At 39.2% G+C, this 23,227-nt stretch overlaps 1 protein-coding gene across 49 annotated transcripts in view; it reads left to right on the forward strand.

Annotated features, from left to right (window-relative positions):
- Window positions 1–23,227, forward strand: part of R3HDM1 (R3H domain containing 1) — a 123,826-nt gene that overhangs the window by 61,101 nt on the left and 39,498 nt on the right. For all 49 annotated transcript variants that reach the window (XM_005573023.4, XM_045367010.3, XM_045366993.2 and 46 more), the window contains 2 exons: window positions 12,933–13,087; window positions 17,742–17,893. In XM_005573023.4, coding sequence (XP_005573080.1) covers window positions 12,933–13,087; window positions 17,742–17,893 — 307 coding nt within the window. The remainder of the gene's footprint in view (window positions 1–12,932; window positions 13,088–17,741; window positions 17,894–23,227) is intronic.

The raw sequence follows: 23,227 nt of genomic DNA on the forward strand, positions 1-23,227 counted from the left end.
CTAAAAGAGAAAGGAATTTTGTTATGCTAATAAGTATCATAGATAATTTTCCTTTAAAGAAAAGTTCAGCAGTGCCAGTGCCAACTATTGTGTTGGTAATTGTATTGAATCTTTTCATAGAATTAGTGGGGATTTTAACTCTTTTTTAAAAGTTGTAATCTAAAGACTTTTCTATAGTTAGCTCATCGTTAATTTTTATGTCAAAACTTGCAGAAGGCCAGGCGTGGTGGCTAACACCTGTAATCCCACCACTCTGGGAGGCCGAGGCGGGTGGATCATCTGAGGTCAGGAGTTTGAGACCAGCCTGGCCAACATTATGCCACCCTGTGTCTACTTTAAAAATACAAAAAAAAAAAATTAGCCAGGCGTGGTGGCGCACACCTGTAATCCCAGCTACTTGGGAGGCTGAGGCAGGAGAATCATTTGAACCTGGAAGGCAGAGGTTCCAGTGAGCCGAGATGGCACCACTGCACTCCAGCCTGGGCAACAGAGTGAGACTCAGTCTCAAAATAAAAAAAAAAATTAACAGAAAAGTATGTGTTAATGTTTGTATGTGCCCTAGTGTAGAAAAGTAAAATGTACTGGGAAATTAACAAGACAGTTTATTGTTTTTGAGGTTTTTTTACAGATATATAGCAATTACTGTCTCATAATTTACATTTTTATATGGAAACATACTTCTGGGATTCCTTTTGGCTTTTATTTTCTTACCTCTCTACATTCTACTATCCCAATCTGCTTAAAAATGAGAAATAATTTTTCATATCTTATATTTTTATGTCTTGTCAAACAACACTTGCTTACCCCACAAAGTGTCAAGAAGCATGTTTTTTTTTTAATTACATAAAAGGGTGAAGCTATTCAACCAAATAATGAAAACACTAGTAGATTTGGCGTGGTTTTTTTTTTTTTTTTTTCACTATGGCACAAGTAATGTTTAAATGTTTATATTTGAACTCAAAGAAATTTTGCCCTCAATTAACAAACCCAACTGAGCAAAGTATTTTTAGACCAGATAGGGTATAGGCAGTAGAAATACGGAATCTTTTATTATTTTTCCTTTGGCGGGTAGGGAGGAGGTTGGGGAAATATCTCAAGGATAAAATGCTCTAGGTCTTTTACCCATGTGTGCCAGTGGACCCCAGCTGAAATCAGGACTAACATTACTGCTGGGGAAATGAATGTACTAGTCTTTTGTTACGAATGTGAAACTACTGGACTGTTCATTCAAAACAAGGTTGCATAAACCCCTATCAACAGAAACAGAAGAAACCCTGGCTACACACATAAGACTTTCTGGACAATGCACTGTATAATGGAAAGAACAACAAAATAAAAGTCAGAATCCTGATGGCCCTTAGTCATTTTTAACTGGTGTTAGGCATATCACTTAAAGCCACTGAGTTTCAGTTGGACTCATTTGCAAAGTATGGAAGTTTTACTGTATTGTCTGTTGAAGCCTCTGTGTACTCTAAAACTCCATGATTCTTTTTGTCTCATATGAGTCATTTCTAGTTCAGAAAGGTAGAATAATAGAGAATTGGTTTGTAACAGCTTGGCAACCAACTGTCAATAACTGGAATCAATAAAAGCAACTATTTCAAAAGATCAGATTACCAGTTGCACTAATAAAGATTTATTACTTTAAACCTTTATCATAAAATGTATGCTTTGAATACTGTAAAGTACACTGCATATAAGGAGTTTGGTATACTATAAAGAAACTTTTTCTGCAGGTAGTAATTATAGTAAAGATTTTAGGTTTACAAAGCCCTAGCTGTTTTCTGTGTAGCTGTTGTTATTCTTATGACTCTTGAAAAGTTTGTAGCTTCACCATATACATTTAATATTTTGCAATAATTGGCCTTGTTCCTGAGCTGTTGGATTCGGGGCCGTAGCACTGTCTGAGAGGTTTACATTTCTCACAGTGAACCGGTCTCTTTTTCAGCTGCTTCCTGGCTTCTTTTTACTCAGGTTTCCACTGCTTTTTTGCTTTTTTTTAATGCTGTATGAAGGTGTTAACATTTGTTTATATTTTTCATTAATTGTAATACCTTTAAATCATGCATCATACTCAGAAATAGGGATTTGAATTTAAGTGACAGCTTTGGCCTAATGTAATTTACCTATTAAAAATTTGTGAGAGCTATTGCTTATTTCTTTTCCAAAGTAAGATTTGGATGGCAAATTCAGTTTGGTTTTGAGCTTATCTAAAAAGCTTAATGTTTTAAGCATACCAAACTCATTAGCAGAAGTCAAGTATATCTCTCCCTATTGCTACACAACTTTTTAGGGATATTGTTATATATGAAAGCATGACATCAGACGGACCTAATACACCTAAATGCATTTGAAGCTACTTGGGCTCAGCTCTTACCAACGATATAATTTAATTTTTTTTCCCAAACAATGATGTTGTTGCATATCTTTGGGAAGCAAAATGATTCTGTGAAACTATACTTTTAGTTTTGCAACCATTTGATAACTTCAAAGATTATCATTGCATTATATCCTTAGTCTTAGCTTTCCAGATAACCCAGAATCATATGGTTCCAAGTTGATTAAGCTTTGTTACCAGCAGACTATGGTAGGATCCTGATGAACGACACTATGGAAGAAACTTGTTAGGATAAACAGTCTTCAGCGTGTGCAGATTGTTGACAGAATTTCAAGGCACAAATTTAAGAGTAAAGAGTGTGTAAAAGGCAAGCAGGAAAATCAGCACTACTGGGTAAGCAGATGAGGGGGCTTATTGATAGGAGAGTCAGCTATGTCAAATAGGGACTCTAGGCGCAAAGTCAATTTCTTTATTGACAGCTTTCAATCCAAGTACTAGGAATTTTGTATTTGTAAATTACTAGGTAGTGGCTCTGGCTATTCTTGTTTTTTCATTGAATCTGTGAGCATTTCTTAGTATGTATTGTGTGATTCAGCATAGATTCAGACATTGTATAATACCTACAAATCCACCTATTTCCCTTTTCCCTTCTCCATTAACCTGCCGCCACTGAAATCTGGAGCCAAATATATCTGGTAAGTACCCACAGATTTCCTTGAGTTGTATAGACTCTTCCATGGAATAGTTCTTTAAATAGCTGTGAGCTGTAAACTCTGTGTGGCTGTTTTTGTTAGAATTGGTTTTTGTATATGTATATGTTTATTTCAGGCACAGGAGTGAGAGAAGAGGGGTTGATAGATAAGAAGGGGTAATCAAGTGTGATAGCAACTGCATCTCCTTCCAAATACACCCATGGGGCTAGCTTTAGTTGAAATTGCCCGCCTACCGAAATAGTGCCACAGACAGAAGCCCAAGATTATAAGCTTGAGGTTTTAACAATTTGGTCTTGTAGATGCCTAGTTACAAATAAAATTGGCTTTAGTAAAACGGCTCATCTTTTAAAAAACAAAACAAAACAAATTACCTTCACAGTGCTTCTGCTGTACAAGCACAGTCTGAAAAAAAAATTAATAGGTACTATTAAGTGAAATAACCTTAGATTCATGGGTATTCTAAGCAGTTCTTTAATTCTTTTTGTAATTTTTCTGATTATTTCTGTGTTATTAAGAGTGCTTTCCTTTAGAACAAATGGTAGTTCAGATCACCTATATAAAATAAAATTAGCCTGTTAATGCCTGTTCAATACTTTTCTGCTGAGCACTACATTTCCTTCCTGCTCTCTTCTCAGTTAAAGTGAAAGAGAGTTAAAAATAGAATATTCTTTGGAGCCCTCCAGGGAAGTGCCTGCACCATCAATTTATATTGTCCTAGTTCTCTCAGCTTGCGGAATTGATTGTGCGTTCCTCTGAAAGTGCTGGAAGAAATGGCATAATATTGCAACAGTGCAGTCCTTTAACACAGCAGAATGGTAGTGTTTAAAAAATATATATATATATGTTGCGATCTGGATATTTATTTTGTTGTTTGGTATCACTTACTATTGGCATTTCTTACTTTACAAAATAGAGGCTTTCCCACAATATTGACATAAATTCCTATAAAAGATATACTGTTTTCCTCTACTTTCCAGGTTAAATTCAGATGTATCACAGGAAGAATTTTTCTTAATTCTAATATACTGAAATATACTTTTTAATGGAGGAAGAATAATTTATGTGGTAGCCAGCTTGGTGTCGGGATACTGGAAATACTCTTCTTGTAGCATTTTTGAAACCTGTTGATACTTTTCATTCTCTAGTAATCTACTTCTCCTTCCTAATCCTCAACCTTCTCCCTCTTTTCCAGATCATTGGATTTTTCTTTCTCATACTTGGCAGTCTTCAAACTATACTTTTGACACTATCAGAACTCTGTACCGCTCTTGCTTTTGTCTGAATAATTAGACAAGGAACCTAAACTACAATGCCACTTCTCTAGGTGTCACTCTGTAACGGTTCATGCCCAGCAGTCTGAAATTTCTTTGTTTAAACAAAAGTTCAGAGGAATTCATGAGCAACTTGAACAGTTCAAGATGTAAATTTTATTAAGCAAATGTACATAATGTGAGGCATACCTGTAATTAAATGATCCTTTATTTTAATGTTAACAATTATATTATTAATGGTTTTGTCTTACATAGGCAAAAGTAAGATTCTTATCTTTGATTGGATTAGGTGAATGATGTGGGGTTTTTTGTTTTTAGTGCTTTCCAACTGAGTATTTCTAGTTTTGCTTGTGATTATAGTAATTTTAACCAATATAGATCCCAGTTTTATTTTCTTTTTAATTAGAACAAATGCTAGTCTGTTATGCCTGTTGAGTACTTTTCTGCTGAGCACTGCATTAGAAAAAGACCAATAATCTTTTAGTAATCTTTAATGTTCTGCTCTTTAGAGAATATAATTCAAAATTATATACTTTTTAGCCAGTTACTATGTTGTATGTTTGTTATAATTATTAGAATGAGTGATAAAACATTTCATCATGACTTCTGGAAAAACCGTTCAGATACCTGTCCTAATGCCAGTAGAATTTCCCTCCTGGGGTACCGATCATACTGAGCATCAGATGTTAAATGACAAGTTGTGATAGTTTAGAACGGTTCCTCAGACCCTGATGGCTTTCTACCCAGTGTAGTTTTAAACCTGGTGGGTTTTCCTGCTTTTTATGTAAAAATGAAATGCTACTCAGTGGATGGAAAAAAGCCATTGCTTCACAGAACTTCAAGACTTCACCCATAAAATGTAGCAGCTCTCCTTGCACAAAATGTGTCCAGGTTAAAGCTGGCATTGCCCTGCTGAGTAAAGTCTGACTTCTTGGCAAAGTAGCCTGACTTTGTGGAGAAGACAGCCAGTATCTATGAAAACTCTGCTAGACAAATCTTCTATAGACTCATCTGGAATGTGGCAACAGACATTTTGAGCAAAAGCAGCCTTCGAGGCAAAACAGCAAAACTAAAGTCCAAAGGGAACATTGGCGATTCACATGGAAATACTCAGGCTGAGAGACAGAACTGTGGGATGTGGAACCTGAAATAGTGTCACCATTTGAGCCAGTTCTTCTCCTTCCCAGTTGTCTTTTGTTATGTTTTAATATTTTAGAGACAGAGTCTCACTATTTTGCCTAGACTGGAGTGCAGTGGCCCTTCCTAATTGTTTAATACAATTTATGCATATAATCTAATTAGAGCAAGGCAAGGAAGTGTAACTTTGAAATACATAAATAGTAAACCACGCATCTTGGGGGTAGTGGGCAAACCAAGGGAAGGACTGTACCTCCCACAGAGAGAACATTATGGGCTAGTCATATACTCATTTACACGTGCTCTTTTTTAAAGCCCCCAAGTTCATATGGCTGCCATCTGGACTAACTACTCAAAAATTTTCACTCCGATTCCTATTTTGAATAACAATGCTTATACTCACCAATAAATCTTTAGTTCAAATGAACAAAAAGTTTCCTTGTTGATTGACATTATTTCCAGCAATTATCTGTTTTCCTGTAATTAAGTTTATCTTGAGACTTAGGTATGTTAAGCTACAGTAAAATCTTCATTAACCAAAATTATCAGAAAATGAAACAAGGCCGGGTTCTGCTTATTTGAACAACATTACTATAATACTTTTTTCTTCTTCAACATGTGTTCCTCAAAAAAGTAAATTTTAGAATCAGACAGCTGTGTGCAACTCCCAGCTACACACTTGATAGCTGTTGACCATAAACAAGGTATGAACCTCTCTGTGCCTTTTGTTTCCTCATCTGAAAAATAGGGATAATAATTGTGTCTGTTTCATAAGATTGTGAACACTAAATGAGTTAACATATCCTAAGTACTCATAATAGTGCCTGAAACTTAATAAATGTCATTTGAGGCTTCGGTATTAAGATTAGCTTGTGTGGGCCAGGCGCAGTGGCTCACGCCTATAATCCCAGCACTTTGGGAGGCCAAAGCGGGCGGATCACGAGGTCAGGAGATCGAGACCATCCTGGCTAACAGGGTGAAACCCCGTCTCTACTAAAAATACAAAAAATTAGCTGGGCGTGGTGGCGGGCGCCTGTAGTCCCAGCTACTGGGAGGCTGAGGCAGGAGAATGGCGTGAACCCGGGAGGCGGAGCTTGCAGTGAGCCGAGATCGCGCCACCGCACTCCAGCCTGGGCGACAAAGTGAGCCTCCTTCTCAAAAAAAAAAAAAAAAAAAAAAGATTAGCTTGTGTGGCTGGGCACAGTGGCTTACCCCTGTAATCCCAGCACTTCAGAAGGCCAAGGCAGTCCAATCACCTGGTGTCAGGAGTTCAAGATCAGCCTGGCCAACACGGTGAAACCCCATCTCTAATAAATATACAAATATTAGCTGGGTGTGCTGGCACGCACCTGTAATCCCAGCTCCTTGGGCAAGAGAAGCACTTGAACCCAGGGGATTGAGGTTGCCATAAGCCGAGATGGCACCACTGCACTCCAGCCTGGGCAACAAAGCAAGACTCAGTTTCCAAAAAAAAAAAACAAAAGATTAGCTGTGGTATCATTGTAGCAAAGATAATTATATATTAAATGAAAATTTAAATTTAAAATGAAAATATAATTTTAAAGATAATTATATTTTAAGTGAAAATTTAAATTTAAAATGAAAGTATAATTTTAAATTATACTTTAAATGAAAAGACAGGAATCTGGGGGCCAAATTGCAAAGCCGACACAGGAAGCTGACATAGTTTGTTCTAAAATGTTTGTTTTTTGTCCTTTGAGCTTCTCAACCCATGCCTTCATACTGAAAGTACAGTAAAGGTCAGTTGAGTTGTTTGATGTTAAACTTGAGGTCTAAATATGTTTTGAAGAAAATTACTTAAATACTTTCTTCCCATACATTGTAAAATTTCTTTTGATCAGATGTGGAAGCATTATATGAAAAAAGATTTTGAACTGGTATGTGTCATATAACCCCATTTCTATAAATAATGAAAATGAATATATATGTTGCCCTCTGCATAGAAAATTAGGCTAGCTGCATATAAAAATGTAAATGGGGAGTATCTGTAAGTGATTATTTTCCCATACAGACTTTTTCTATTTTTGTATTTTTTTCCAAATTTTCTATAAAAATCTTTTTTATGCTCTATAAGGTTTTTATAAAATATATGAAGTCTACGTTTTTAAAAATATTCAGGCCAGGTGCCATTGCACACCACTATAATCCCAGCACTTGGGGAGGCCAACGAGGGCGGATCACTTTGAGCTCAGGAGTTCAAGACCAGCCTGGGCAACATGGCAAAACCCTGTCTCTACTAAAAATACAAAAATTAACTAGGTGAGGTGGCACACACCTGTAATTCCAGCTATTCAGGAGGCTGAGACAGGAGAATCGCTTGACCGAGGAGGTGGAGGTTGCAGTGAGGTGAGATCGCGCCACTGTACTCTGTCCTGGGTGATAGAGTAAGACTGTCTCAAAAAATAAGAGTAAGTAAATTAATTAAAAATAAAAATATTCAAATAATACCTTCATTACAAGCTTTATATACTAGATATAAAGTTAAACAGTTTGTATTCTTTATTTGAGTTCTTCCTAAGCACCTTGAGGCTAATCATATGGAATCTGTGATTTAGCTGCTGTACAGTTTTCTAGGAGAGACTTAATGAGTGATCCACAAATTCCAGTCTGATGTGATTTGTATTCGTGAGAGTGTCATTTTAATGAAAAGGTGATTAAATGTGTTTAATCTTATAAACCAATGTTACCTTAAAATTTTTTTAATTTTTATTTTTATTTTTTTAAGATGGAGTTTCGCTCTTGTCGCCCAGTCTGGAGTTCAATGGCGCGATCTCAGCTCACTGCAACCTCTGCCTCCTAGGTTCTAGTGATTCTCCTGCCTCAGCCTCCCAAGTAGCTGGGATTACAGGCATGCGCCACCACGCCTAGCTAATTTTGTATTTGTAGTAGACATGGGGTTTCACTATGTTGGTCAGGCTGGTTTAACTCCTGATGTCAGGTGATCTACCAACCTCAGCCTCCCAAAGTGCTGGGATTATAGGTGTGAACCACCGCGCTGGCCCAGTGTTACCTTAAAATTTAAATTCAGGCCGGGCGCCATGGCTCATGCCTATAATCCCAACACTTTGGGAGGCCGAGGCGGGCAGATAACCTGAAGTCACGAGTTCGAGACCAGCCTGGCCAACATGGCGAAACCCTGTCTGTACTAAAAATACAAAAATTAGCTAGGCATGGTGGCACGCGCCTGTAATTCCAGCTACTCGGCAGGCTGAGGTATGAAAATCACTTAAACCCGGGAGGCAGAGGTTGCGCTGAGCCAAGATGGCACCACTGCGCTCCAACCTGGCGGACAGAGTAAGACTGTCTCTCAAAAAAAAAAAAAAAAAAGCCTACACAAACCATGAGAGAACAACTAATCAGAAAACGTTTATGTTACCTGCAGAGTTTTATGAAATGTGGCAAAAGAGAATGGACAAAATCGTGAAGGGATTAATAAGATTCTTAGTGAAGGTATTTTTTTAAGTGCTTGGCATTATTATTTTTAATAGCTCCACTGTGTTCAAAAACTCAACCCTGGCTTATTTATGCTACTTCTGAATGAAGTACTGAGATGTTAGTGTTTTTTCTGCTTTCACAATCTTTAAAATCTAGAACTTCCTGGTAGTTCTCATCACTCTTCTATGTGTAAAACCTTTGCTTCTTCACCAGTATTCTGTTGTACCTTCATCTTCCACTTATCATTTCACATACCATATTCATTCATTCTTGACTGTTCCCCATTCCTCAAACATATTAACTGTCTTACTTTTTCCAAACCTTTTACTTTTGCTGGAATGAGCTTTTCCTTTAAGTCCAAGCCCAAATGTCACTACCTCTATAAATATCAGTCAGGACTAATTTCTTCCTCTTGTTTTCATAAGACTCTATTTATACTGCTATCCTCATATGGTATGGTGACTAAAAATGCCTAATTTCAAAGATAGGGACCATGTCATATCTATCTTTATCTAACCCAGATGGTGTCCTTTTTACTACCCTTTGTAACAAATGACCAGATGCTGAGATCAACTGTTTTATATTTCATGTCAAATTTTCAAAATGTGCGTGGTGTTCGTAAAGAGTGTGTGTGTGTGTGTGTGTGTGTGTGTGTGTGTGTGTGTGTGGCAATTAGTAGGCATGGATATTAAAGGAGATTAGGCTGCATTAAAGAATAAGATACCAGGCCAGTCATGGTGGCTCACGCCTGTAATCCCAGCACTTTGGGAGGCTGAGGTGGGTGGATCACCTGAAGTCAGGAGTTCAGGACCAGCCTGGCCAACATGGTGAAACCCCTACTAAAAATACAAAAATTAGCCGGGCATGGCAGTGCGTGCCTGTAGTCCTAGCTACTGGGGAGACTGAGGCAAGAGAATTGCCTGAACCCAGTAGATGGTGGTTGCAGTGAGCCAAGATTGCACCACTGTACTCCAGCCTAAGCAATAGAGACTGCATCTGAAAAAAAAAGAGAATAAGATACCATTGGAAATGTGCTGATGGAGCTTTCGTGATGTAGCCAGGCATAGTGGTGCACACCCATAGTCCTAGCTCCTCAGGAGGCCTAGGTGGGGAGGATCCTTTGAGCCCAGGAGCTCGAGTGTACAGTGAGCTGTGAACATGCCACTGCACTCCAGCCTTGACAACAGAGTGAGACTGTCTCTAATGAAACAAAGCAAAAAAACAAATTCCATGACTTAGAGTCCAGCTGACCCCACATTAAATCACTACGACATGGCTTCTATAGGTATTTATTGAAAGCATTTTTTGTCTCAGACCTTTTATCATAATAGAGAATTTTAAGCAGGAGACCTCCAAGACGAGTCTCAAAAAATTGTTAAATTTAGATAAGTAAAAAGAATCAGACCTGGTACTGTGGCTAACGCCTGTAATCCTAACACTTGGGGACGCCAAGGCAGGCGGATCACCTGTGGTCAGGAGTTGGAGACCAGTCTGGCCAATGTGGTGAAACCCCATCTCCAGTAAAAATAGAAAAATTAGCCAGGCATGATGGCATGTGCTTGTAATCGCAGCTACTTGGGAGGCTGAGGTGGGAGAATCACTTGAACCCGAGAGGTGGAGGCTGCAGTGAGCCCAGATCGTGCCACTGCACTCCAGCCTGGGCAACAGAGTGAGACTCCATCTCAGAAAAAAAAAAAAAAAAATCAGAAGCACATTTGCACATAAATTGGCCTTGTTTTTTAAAGCTTTCTTTCGAGGCAACCTACAACCTTGAATATTTCTTGAATAGACTACAGAAGTAATATGCATAACATTTTTAGTTTCTTAGGGGGATATGACTGTTTTAAGTCAAATTATTTTAAGTCAGATTATATTACAGTGAATTCTGCCAGATATATAGTTTGTTTTCATTTCAGTAGACTATAATTCTGCCAAGTCTGTTTTAAGAAGTTATTATCCCAGTCTATACAGAACCCAAATTCTGATGCTTCTATAGATGTGTGTATATGTTGAGGTGGCATTTCCAACACAAAAAAAGGTCTCATGTTCACATTTCATTTTCATTCCTGTGTTATTTTTCTAAGGGTGGAAATTTGTCATTGTATGTTTTAGTGGTGTTTGGAATTTGGGGTGTAAATTTGAAATACTTGTCATTTGATGAACTGAAAATAGTGTGAAATGTTAATTGTTAGATTAAAAAGGAAGAAGTTTATTCTGTTCTCTGCCTTTACCTGCCTATAAGTTTAAGTAGTATAGGAAATTCACAAGGAATAAAGGTTTAGCAAACAGCATATTATCAATCACTTTATTACAGATAAGAACTAAAATACACATTTTTTTTGTACAAAGTTAAATTGGTGAGAAGGAAGTCATTGGAAACATGGCCATAAAGTACTGTTGCCATAGAAATAACATCATTTTACAAAAACCCTTCACTGTTAAGGGATTCACTATAACTGAATTTTTACTTTGGTTTTGGTTTTTTTTTCTGTGTTTTGGGGGTTTTTTGTTTGGTTGGTTGGTTTTGTTTGTTTGTTTTTTGAGACAGGGTCTTACGCTGTCGCTTAGGCTGGAGTGCAGTGGCGCTATCTTGTATTTTTTTTGTGGAGACAAGATTTGGCTGTGTTGCCCAGGCTGGTCTCGAACTCCTGAGCTTACCCACCTCCATCCCCCCAATCCATCCATCTCCCAAAGTGCTGGGATTATAGGTATGAACCACCACACCTGGCCAAGATTTTTAGTTTCTTAATTTTAATGTGTTGCTTTGTTACAGGATATACTTTGTAGTTAAATTTTTAGAGAAGATGGATGCTAGATTTTATTCAATTGTTGGGTCCTTGAGCAGAATTATTAAGGCTACCAGACAACTACAGTGATGCTGCTGTCTATAATCAATACTTGAAATTGCCATTTCTGTTACTTTAGAAATTAGTGAGGATGTAAATGAAAACTGATAACAAAATGTATTTATGGTGTTATCAGGGAAACAATTTCATTGCACTTTAGCTGTTGAAGTCTGTATAGGTGGTGTTCTAGTTCAGTTCATCTTTGTAAAAACTTTTCAATACTCTGAAGCTAGATGATTATTTTTATCTAGTTCTTTAAAAAATAAAAAATAAAAACTTTGGGGGTTAGCATCTAGTAAATTACATGAGTCTTTAGCTAATTAGTATACCTAAAAGAATCCTTTTAGGATCAGGAGACAAAATACAATTCATATTCACTACTTAGAGCTTATCATTGTAGATTCTTGTTAAGTAAAAAAGTTTACTTGATAAAAGTAAATTTGTGCACTTAACTTACCACTTAAATTACCAACAGTCAGTTTAGGTGTTTGCTTTGTGACCTTGAGCAGATTACTTGGTTTGTTTAATGATCTGTCAAGTGACCTTAATCAAACAGTGAAGAAATAATCTAAAAAATTACTGTATAACTCCATTTGTCTGTGTCTTTGACACATTCAAAAGTGGTTCTCTCCCCTGCCTTTTTTTTAAATCCCCAGCAGGAACAGTTTCATGGGAATGGAACCTCTGCAGATGCATAGAGCCCCATGCTTGTGTTAATATTCTGTTATTACCAACTTGAAATTCTTAATAGTTTTTTTTGTTGTTTGTTTGTTTGTTTTTGTTTTTGTTTTTAACAAGGGGCCCTACATATTTTCCATTTACTCTGGGCTCATGTTATGTAGCAGCTCCTGGTCCTGAGAAACTAGTTGTCATAATAGATTGCAATATGTAACTGAATAGTAATTGTTCTATGTTATCTAAGTGTGTGACTCTATAATCTTTGCAATTGTAGAAGAAATCTTTGTAGGCAGATTTTATTTCAATATATTTTAGTGAGGGAATGTAGGTAACTTGGGCTAAAATGTTATTTCATAATAGATGGTTTTAGGGATTTACCATGTAATCAAAATTTTAGCATTTTAGAGCATAAAAGTACTTGCTTAAATTTTTTTTAAAATCTTATTAGATGAAATGAATTCAGAGCAGGATTTAACTCCTTGTGCCATTACAGGTTTTCAAGTTATACCCAACCAGCAGCAAAACTACCAAGGAATAGTTGGAGTTCAGCAACCCCAGAGTCAGAGCCTAGTCAGTGGCCAACCCAACAGCATTGGAAATCAGATTCAAGGAGTAGTCATCCCCTATACTTCAGTGCCAACATATCAGGTACAGTGTCTCTTTTATGTACTTTAGGTAGAGATGATTTTGAATAAATTAAGTGCACAACTACAATACATCTTCTATGCTCTCCTTTTAATACAGGAAAAACAATTCTGTAATATACAACTTTATAGTCTTAAGAGTTTTATTAGTTATAGCAGCTTTGTTTTATCCTCATTTTATTGCAGTATTCATTTATTAATGTTTAGGATCTGCAACACATGGGTATTGGCAAGTAAATATTGTCTGGCATTGTCTTATGTTTCCAGCAATACAGGTAGATGAGCAAATGTCTTATTCTATTCCTCAGCTCTTTAGAAAGTCCTCGTTGCTGGGAGAGAGAAATAGGAGGGAAAATAGAGGTTGGCGGTCAGTATTTGAAATAGAGATACAGCATATACCTTGAATCTGTAGTTATAGAATAGGAAAATATGTGCAGTTTCCTGTGCTGTGACTGATTTTTTTCCTTCCTCTCCATCCCAAAAAGCAATGATATGTCTCATATTTTAAAATGTTACAGATTTTAGGCCGGGCACAGTGACTCACACCTGTAATCCCAGCATTTTGAGAGGTATAGGCAGGCAGATTACTTGAGGTCAAGAGTTCGAGGTCAGCTTGGCCAACATGGTGAAACCCTGTTTCTACTAAAAATACAAAAAATAGCTGGGCAAGGTGGCAGGGCCTATAATTCCAGCTACTCGGGAGGCTGAGGCAGGAGAATTGCTTAAACCCAGGAAGTGGAGGTTGCAGTGAGCTACCACTGCACTCCAGCCTGGGCAACAGGGAGACTCCATCTCAGAAATAAAAACAAAATGTTACAGATTTTAATTTATAGTTCTAAAGCAGAAATACCTATTATTTCATAAATAAGCACGTGTCTTCAATATAATATGACACATTTTTCAAAAATTTGTTTTACCTTCCTTTATCTTTATGGAGTGACTTACAAGAGGGTTTATTTTATTAGCCTCATTGTTTTTCATAGCTGAGTCTGATTTTAAGAACTCCAGGCCAGGACCAGGTGCGCTGGCTCATGTCTGTTAATCCTAGCACTTTGGGAGGCCAAGGTAGCTGGATCATTTGAGGTCAGGAGGGTGAGACCATCCTGGCCAACATAGTGAAACCCCATTTCTATGAAAAATACAAAAATTAGCCGGCCGTGGTGGCAGGCGCCTGTAATGTCAGCTACTCAGAAGGCTGAGGCAGGAGAATCACTTGAACCCGGGAAGCAAAGGTTGCAGTGAGCTGAGATTGCGCCACTGCATTCCGATTGCACCACTGCATTCCGGTCTGGGTGACAGAGAGAGACTCAGTCACAAAAAGAGAGAGAGAGAGAACTCCAAAGACCACTTTCATTTGTCTCAACAAGGAGAGAATAGCCTAGTTGGGAAGATAAAATACACGTATTTTATGTATTTTATCTAAACACATGTAAAAACAGATTGGCGATAGTGTACAGATTAGTAACTGAGGATCAGCATGAAATACAGCAATGAACAGGTTAAGGACTTGATTTGAAGCCTTCTGGGAAGTTAGAAACCTTTAGCTCTTCAAAAAAAATGATGGGCATAAATTGGTTAAGATGACATTCTGAGAATGAAGAAGAGTATAAGCAAAGGTGCAAGCATATTCCATATAATTTCAGAAAGTTGAAATTAAAGTGTGAAATGTGAGATTGTCAAATGTTGTTGAGCCCCAAGTGTATGTCCAGTTTTGAGGACCCTTGACCATAGAACACATCTACAAAAGAAAGAAAAGATACATCATGAAAACTGGGTTTTCCATCTTCATTTTCTCTCACATCCCCCATGCTTCTGACCCCTTATCCTCCATCCTTGAGCCTAGGCACATGAGCCTGCCCTTTGTCTGTTTCCCCATAGTTAAGCATTAAACAGGATTGGCACCAAGCCAGAAGCCTTCCCTCCTGAAAGACTCTGGTTATAGTATCTAATCCAATACAGAGTTGAGCATGTAAGATCTGCCCTTAATCTTTGGGGGCTTACATCTAGTAAGAGAAATGTCATTTTTAAACAAATCACAGCCTAATTAGTGTAGTTTTTTTTTTAATTGACTGGGTATTGAAACCATTCCAGAGCTAAGGTAGTGGTCATAATTTCTACAGCATACATTTTTACATTTTAACATTATTTTCTCATTGTATTTAATGTAATTCTCACATTGGCTCAATGATTGTAGGAAGTATTGCTCTGGCCAGCTATCAATAATAGTCATCTGCTTTAAAGTATGACTCCTACTACATTTGGTAATCAAGCTGGGTAGTGATAAACTGTCATCTAAAAAATAAGCCAGAAAAGTCATCTGTCCTACACCTCCTGAGCCAGAGGATATGGATTTGAACTCTGACTTTCCCTCCAGTGCATTCTATGCCTGTACATTTCTCTAATAGTGGTCGCTTGCTCACTCTATCTCGCTCGCTCTCTCTCCTTCTCTCTCCCGCTTCCTCCCTCCCTCCTTCTCTTTGTTTTTGAGATAGAGTCTTGTTCTGTCACACAAGCTGGAGTGCAGTGGCGCGATCTTGGCTCACACAACCTCTGCCTCCCAGGCTCAAGTGATTCTCTTGCTTCAGCCTCCCAAGTAGCTGGGATTACAGGCGTGTGCCAGCACACCTGGCTAATTTTTGTATTTTTAGTAGAGATGGTGTTTTACCATGTTGGCCAGGCTGGTCTGGAACTCCTGACCTCAAGTGATCTACCCTCCTCCACCTCCCAAAGTGCTGGGATTACAGGCATGAGCCACTGCACCCGGCCAATCATTACCTTTTAAATCATAGAGCCAGGTATAGAGAACAGTGAAGTGATTCTAGAACTGAGTTTCTGGAGCCACAAGGTTTGAATTCTGACTTTTCTACTTACTAATATAAGGTCTTACAGCTAGTAAGTGGGAAAGTCAGGATTCAAACTCATGCCATCTATTTAGCCATCTACAAAATAGATGATAAAAGTACCTTCAGGCTGGGTGCAGTGGTTCACGCCTGTAATCCCAGCACTGTGGGAGGCCGAGGTGGGCGGATCACCTGACGTCAGGAGTTTGAGACCAGCCTGGCCAACATGGTGAAACGCCATCTCTACTAAAAAATACCTTCTTAGATTGTTCAGAAGCCTTAATGAGATAATACACATAAAGCACTTAGAACTTAAAACATGGCAGTAAATACCCAATAATGTTAACCCTCCTATCGTTACTATTACTAACATCATCATCATCAGTGGTTATAGTGGTTATATTGGCTTTTTTTTTTGAGACAGAGTCTCACTCTGTCGCCTAGGCTAGAGTGCAGTGGCCCAATCTCGACTCACTGCAACCTCTGCCTCCTGGTTCAAGCAATTCTTGTACCTCAGCCTCCTGAGTAACTGGGATTACAGGCACGCGCCACCACTCCCGGCTAATTTTTGTATTTTAGCAGAGACGGGGTTTCACCGTGTTGTTCAGGATGGTCTCGAACTCCTGAGCTCAGGCAATCTGCCCACCTCAGCCTTCTGAAGTGCTGGGATTATAGGTGTGAGCCACAGCGCCCAGCCTGGCTTTCTTTTTTTTTTTTTTTTAATAAAGATCCTTCAAGCCATTGAATATATATTGGCTTTATTTAACAAAATCACTGTAATCAAACTCTAATATTGTGGTACATTTGTAAATTGAGAACCTTTTATGCCTGTGTTGTTTCTATCTTAGAAACTGTAGAAACTGGAGAGTGGCAATACAGAATTGTGTTCGTGTGATTTCATTTAGATGATATAGAAAACAGAATTGAAAGATACACTGTCTATTGAATGCCTACTATACTAGATCCTTTAATTGTGCTATCTCATAATGGAAATAATACCTGCTTTCTAATGGAGGTGGTGTTTCCATTTTTTCTGGTAAGAAGCTAAGGAGCCTCAGAATAGTCACTTGTCCAATATCACTTAGATAGATGACTGATATCACATGTAGGTACCTTAAGCTCCAAAGCTCTCACTTTTTCTAATCCATTGCATCTCACTGCCATCCTGCCTGATTTTTACTTATTTCTACCTGAGGTAAACTGTATTACTCTTTCTATATCAAATGCCCATCCTTATGTGGAAAGTTTCTTTTTCATAATTTAACCTTTTCATAATTCAATGCATCCAGCCTACAGTACGTACATTTACAAATGCTAGCCAGAAGCAATAGCTAACATAATAAAGTGGTAATGCTGTGGCTGACAGGAAAGCCTGTTGGCAGTGTTAGCTTATTTCTGACTGCTCATGCTTTCAAAGTTTATGGAGGCTGCTGAGCACGGTGGCTCACGCCTGTTATCCCAGCACTTTGGGAAGCCAAAGTGGGCAGATCACTTGAGGTCAGAAGTTCGAGACCAGCCTGACCAACGTGGTGAAACCCCATCTCTACTATGTAACAGGTGTTTAAATACAAAAATTAGCTGGGCATGGTGGCACATGCCCGTAGTCCCAGCTACTCAGGAGGCTGAGGGAGGAGAATTGCTTCAACCTAGGAGGCAGAGTTTACAGTGAGCCAAGATTGCACCACTACACTCCAGCCTGGGCAACAGAGCAAGACTTCATCTCAAAAAAAAATAAAGTTTATGGAGGTGGAAAACATAAACATTTGCAAGCCTTTGAAAAAAAACCTTTTTCTCTTGAAATTGTCTTTCAAATTTTAGGTTTCACTGCCTCAAGGTTCTCAAGGAATTCCCCATCAGACTTATCAACAGCCTGTTATGTTCCCTAATCAGTCTAATCAAGGATCTATGCCCACAACGGGAATGCCTGTTTACTATAGTGTCATTCCACCTGGTCAACAAAATAATTTAAGGTGAGTATGACTAAGTAACCTAATCTTCCAGCTTCTTATTCTTTACCAGGATTATGGTCTGTTGCTAGTTTTAAAGTTGACTAAGGGACATTGCTTGAGACCATTGTCTAATGTAGAATAGAAAAAACTATAATACAATATGCTTTTTAAAATATTTCTTTCGGCCAGACACGGTGGCTCATGCCTGTAATCCCAGCACTTTGGGAGGCCAAGGCTGGTGGATCACCTGAGGTCAGGTGTTCAAGACCAGCCTGGCCAACATGGTGAAACCCCGTCTCTACTAGTAAAACAAAAGTTAGCTGGGCGAGGCGGCGTACGCCTGTAATGACAACTGCTCAGGAGGGTAAGGCAGGAGAATCGTTTGAACCTGAGAGGCAGACGTTGTAGTGAGCCAAGATTGTGCCGTTGCACTCTAGCCTGGGCAACAAGAGTGAACTTCTGTCTCCAAAAAATATATATATATTTCTTTCAGTAAAATCATTACAAGGAAAGCAGTCCATATAAAACCTAAAGGCAAGTCAAATCTCTCTTGTGCCTAAAAATTAGGCCAATCTTCTGTTATTCACACAAATGGAGTAACAGTTGGCCATAGACTTCAGAGATGGGAGTGTAATATTTAAGGTTTTTATAGGGGTCTGGAAAAATTGTATTTCCTGTGTATAACTTTAGCAGTGAAATATCTTGCTGAAATATTTCAGGCTTTGGGAAGCTTATTTTTCATCAGTAAGGGGAGGGAAGGCATATGAGAGAAGTAAATGATAGTAGTTCTATATTAAAGCAAGTCATGAAGTATTCCATAAGCAGAAATGTCTCTGACAAGCCATGTTTTGAAAATACTAATCTTTCATTGAATTCGGTCCCTTTAGTTCATTGTTCAGAATGTATTACCAAACCATTGTTCATTTATTCTCATGGCATCCCTGTGTTACCAACCAAGTCCATTCTGCCTGCAGATAGCAAGCCAATCACTGTGACAGTGGGTTTGCAAAAGAGAAAAGATTTTATTCACAAGGCTGCTTGTGAAAGGAGATGGGAGAACAAATCTCAAATCTGCCTCTGAAAATAGGGCTTGTGGGTACTTACAGAACAGAGAGTAGGGTGGTCTAAAGTGTGAGAAAATGTGATTGATGGGTAGGAAAGGTGATTGGCAGATTGGAAAGATGAGGTAGTTGGGGTTTCTGCACAAGCATAATCAAGCTACATGGTTCTTCATAGGACGTGTGTGGAGAAAATCGGGTTAGCATGATCTGAAGGTGGAATTTTAGGCCTTCTGATGCTAAAAGGTCACTCTCTGGGCACCTGTGCAGGCCTAGTTGAAGGATTCGTGATCTCAGCCAGCTTGGATTGGACATGAGTTGCCCCCTGGATCCTGAAAAACAGCTTTAAATACCTGTTATATAGTTAACCACAGTCAGAAATGTTATCTGTAAGGAAAATGGTGGGAGTTTAGTTATATATTGCTTGGCCATGTGACTTGCTAGTGGGAGTTTTAAGATTAGCTAAAAGTATCGATTAAAAGCAAACAAAGCCAGTTAAGTTTGGCAGGCTGATTAGGTTAGGCCTGTTTCACCTGGGAGGTTGCCAGAGGGGCAGCTGTTCTCCTTTAAAGAATGGGGGCCTAAGTTACCATCACTTATAAGAGGTTTTTAGGCCAGGGATGGTGACTCACACCTGTAATCCCAGCACTTTGGGAGGCAGAGGCGATTGGATCACTGGCGGTCAGGAGTTCAGGACCAGCCTAGCCAACATGGTGAAACCCCCTCTCTACTAAAAATACAAAAAATTAGGCCGGGCGCGGTGGCTCAAGCCTGTAATCCCAGCACTTTGGGAGGCCGAGACGGGCGGATCACGAGGTCAGGAGATCCAGATCATCCTGGCTAACACAGTGAAACTCCGTCTCTACTAAAACTACAAAAAAAAAAAAAAACTAGCCAGGCGTGGTGGCGGGCGCCTGTAGTCCCAGCTACACGGGAGGCTGAGGCAGGAAAATGGCGTGAACCCGGGGGGTGGAGCTTGCAGTGAGCAGAGATCGCGCCACTGCACTCTAGCTTGGGCGACAGAGCGAGACTCCGTCTCAAAAAAAAAAAATTAGCCAGGCATGTTGGTGGGCACCTGTAATCCCAGGTACTCAGGAGGCTGAGGCAGAGGTCACAGTGAGCCAAGATGGTGCCATTGCACTCCAGCCTGGGCAACAAGAGCGAAACTCCGTCGCAAAAAATAAATAAATAAATTGTTGTCATTCAGTTATGGTTACAGATGGTATTTGGGGGTGGAGAAGGGATTGACATACTTTGTTGCACTAGAAAAGGGGGGCTTGGTTCTGAGTTTATCAGAACTCACCCTCCCCCAAGAGGAACTCACATATTTTCCCTCTCCTTCCATCGTTATGGCTGCCAGTGTTTCAGTGCATGATAGAGGAGGGCTTTTTTTTTTTTTTTTTTTCTTTTGAGATGGAGTCTAACTCTGTTGCCCAGGCTGGAGTGCAGTGGTGCAAGCTCTGCTCACTGCACGCTCTGCATCCCGGGTTCAGGCGATTCTCCTGCCTCAGCCTCCCAAGTATCTGGGATTACAGGTATGCACTACCATGCCCCACTAATTTTTTTTGTTTGTTTTTTTAATAGAGATGGGGTTTACCATGTAGGCCAGACTGGTCTCGAACTCCTGACCTCAAGTTATCTGCCCGTGTAGACCTCCCAAAGTGCTGGGATTACAGGTGTGAACCACCATGCCCGGCCTGGCCCAGGCTTTTTAAATGGCACATTGATTGTGAATCTCTCAGGCAACCTTGCAATTTTATATCATATTGAGTCCCAGCTCCTTTGAGGCACAACCACTGCACAATGAAAATAGAAATATGTATTTCATTAAATTTCCCATTTGTTGTATGAGTTTAAATTTTATAAATAAGGAAAAAAATACTCCAAATCTGAGTTTTTTACCCTGATAAATCTAAGTTTGGGATCTAGAAGGCCAGTTCAGTTTCCAAACTGTCAGAGGCAGAAATCTGTGCTAAAGTAGGTTGAAATGAGGAGTGAGGAAATTCATGAATTATCTACTTTTTGAACCAAAGTTTAATTTTTTATTTATCAGAGAATACTACCAAAGTTATCATTTCTGTGTGAGGCAGAGGCTGAGAGATGGGTACTAAGTCATCCTTTGTAGGCCTGCATACTGGGAGGAGGGGCTTTCATGAGGGAAGGATATCAAGCCTTTAAGAACCTATTTAAGACGGCTTATGCTTTCACACTTTTTCACGTTTGTTAGACTTGTCGGTCCCTTGAAACAGAAAAGATTTTGTGTGCTTGACTTGTGAGAGAGCTGGCCATAAGAGTGTGGATACAGGTGAGAGAGCATAATTATGTTCCTGCCTCTATAGTGAGCCTTATTTTAAAGATAAGGGCAGAATCCAAAAGCTGTCAAATGGGTGCTGATGAGTACACTTTGGAAAGATCCTTGGTTTTAGTCCCTGGGCCTGCTTCGCAAAGGAAATAAAAAATTTGAAGAGCTAGCCTTGGCCTGAGGGATAGCCTAGAGCACAGAAATTAAAAGATAGATGAGATTCTCCAACAACCTCCAACGTGAATCTTGATTAAAAGTCTTTGGTGCTGGGCACAGTGGCTCACACCTGTAATTCCAGCACTTTGGGAGGCTGAGGCAGGTGGATCACTTGAGATCAGGAATTCAAGACCAGTCTGGCCAACATGGTGAAACCTCAACTTTACTAAAAATACAAAAATTAGCCAGGCATAGTGGCAAGCACATGTAATCCCAGCTACTCGGGAGGCTGAGGCAGGAGAATTGCTTGAACCTGGGAGACAGAGGTTGCAGTGAGCTCAGATTGCACCACAGCACTTCAGCCTGGGCAACAGAAGGAGACTCAGCCTCAAAAAAATAAAATAAAATAAAGTCTTTGGAATTACCCACAGCTTAGAGCTGTGACTCATATGAGGCAGATAAACTTGAAATAAGATAGGTGTAAGCTGACAGTAGTGATTGGTTACCATGTGACAAACTAGCATTGATCTGTTCCAGGTGTAGAGTGCCAATGTGAGAAATTGAATGGGTTGTACATGACGCAGGGAATGTGTATTCTGTCAGACTCTATCTTGGTACATTTTGGACTAGTTACTTGGTAGGAAGTCAAGTCATGTACAGAAATAATTAAAGATCTCTGACCGGCTGCAGTGGCTCACACCTGTAATCCCTGCACTTTGGGAGGCCAAGGCAGGCAGATCACTTGAAGTCAGGAGTTTGAGACCAGCCTAGTCAACATGGTGAGACCCTGTCTCCACTAAAAATACAAAAACTAGCCAGGCGCAGTGGTGGTTGCCTGTAATCCCAGCTACTCGGGAGGCTGAGGCAGGAGAATCACTTGAACCTGGGAGGTGGAGGTTGTAGTGAGCCAAGATCATACCACTGCACTTCAGCCTGGGCAGCAGAGTGAGACCCCATCTCAAAAAAAAAGAAAAAAAAACCCAACAACACAGAATTCATTAAAGATCTCTTTGGGTGAAAAAAAAAATCATAATTAATTGATTAATTTTTTAAAGAATAGCAGCATTCTTCACAGAAAATGTCATTTCTGCTTCTGGGCAATATTTAATAGACAAATCACCATAATATTTCAAGTTTACTTGGAACTATCACTTAAAATGTCAATTATTGGTAATTTTTATTAATCAGATAGTTGAATTACCATCTAAGGGCTAATGAATGGAGGCAATTCAGAAATCTAGACTTAGTGGCTTATATAAATTACATTTTATCCTACATATTTCAGTATATTTACATGAAAAGCAGGGGTTGATCTAATTACTGAAGCACCAGCTGGGTGTGGTGGCCGGGCAACAGAGTGATACTCTGTCTCATAAATAAATAAATACATACATACACACATACATACTCACTCAAGCACCTGAAACAGGGCCTGGCATTAAAGTCAGAGCTTGGTAAATCTATACTGAATGAACATATTTCTTAAATGTCAAAAGGCCAGCTTGCACATGTGTATATGTACATAGACATCATTAACTGTTGGCCTCAATTTTATTTTGTTTCTGTAACCTCTCTATGCTTTTTAAATTTTTCATCAATTTTTTTTTAATTACAAAACAAATAATGCTGTTAATATAAGTGAAGCAATACAGAGATGTGTAAAGGGAAAGGTAATCATCATACCCTACTCCACCCCCCATCACCAGGTAACCAGCATTCACAGGTGCCTAGGCGACAGGGTGAGACTGTCTCAAAAAATACATAAAATAAAATAGTCGAACTTGTAGAAGCAGAGAGTAGAGTGATCGTTGCCAGGGTCTGCAGGGAGGGGGAAGTGGA

This window comes from Macaca fascicularis, chromosome 12 (assembly GCF_037993035.2).
Source record: "Macaca fascicularis isolate 582-1 chromosome 12, T2T-MFA8v1.1".
In the NCBI taxonomy this organism is placed as follows: Eukaryota; Metazoa; Chordata; class Mammalia; order Primates; family Cercopithecidae; genus Macaca; species Macaca fascicularis.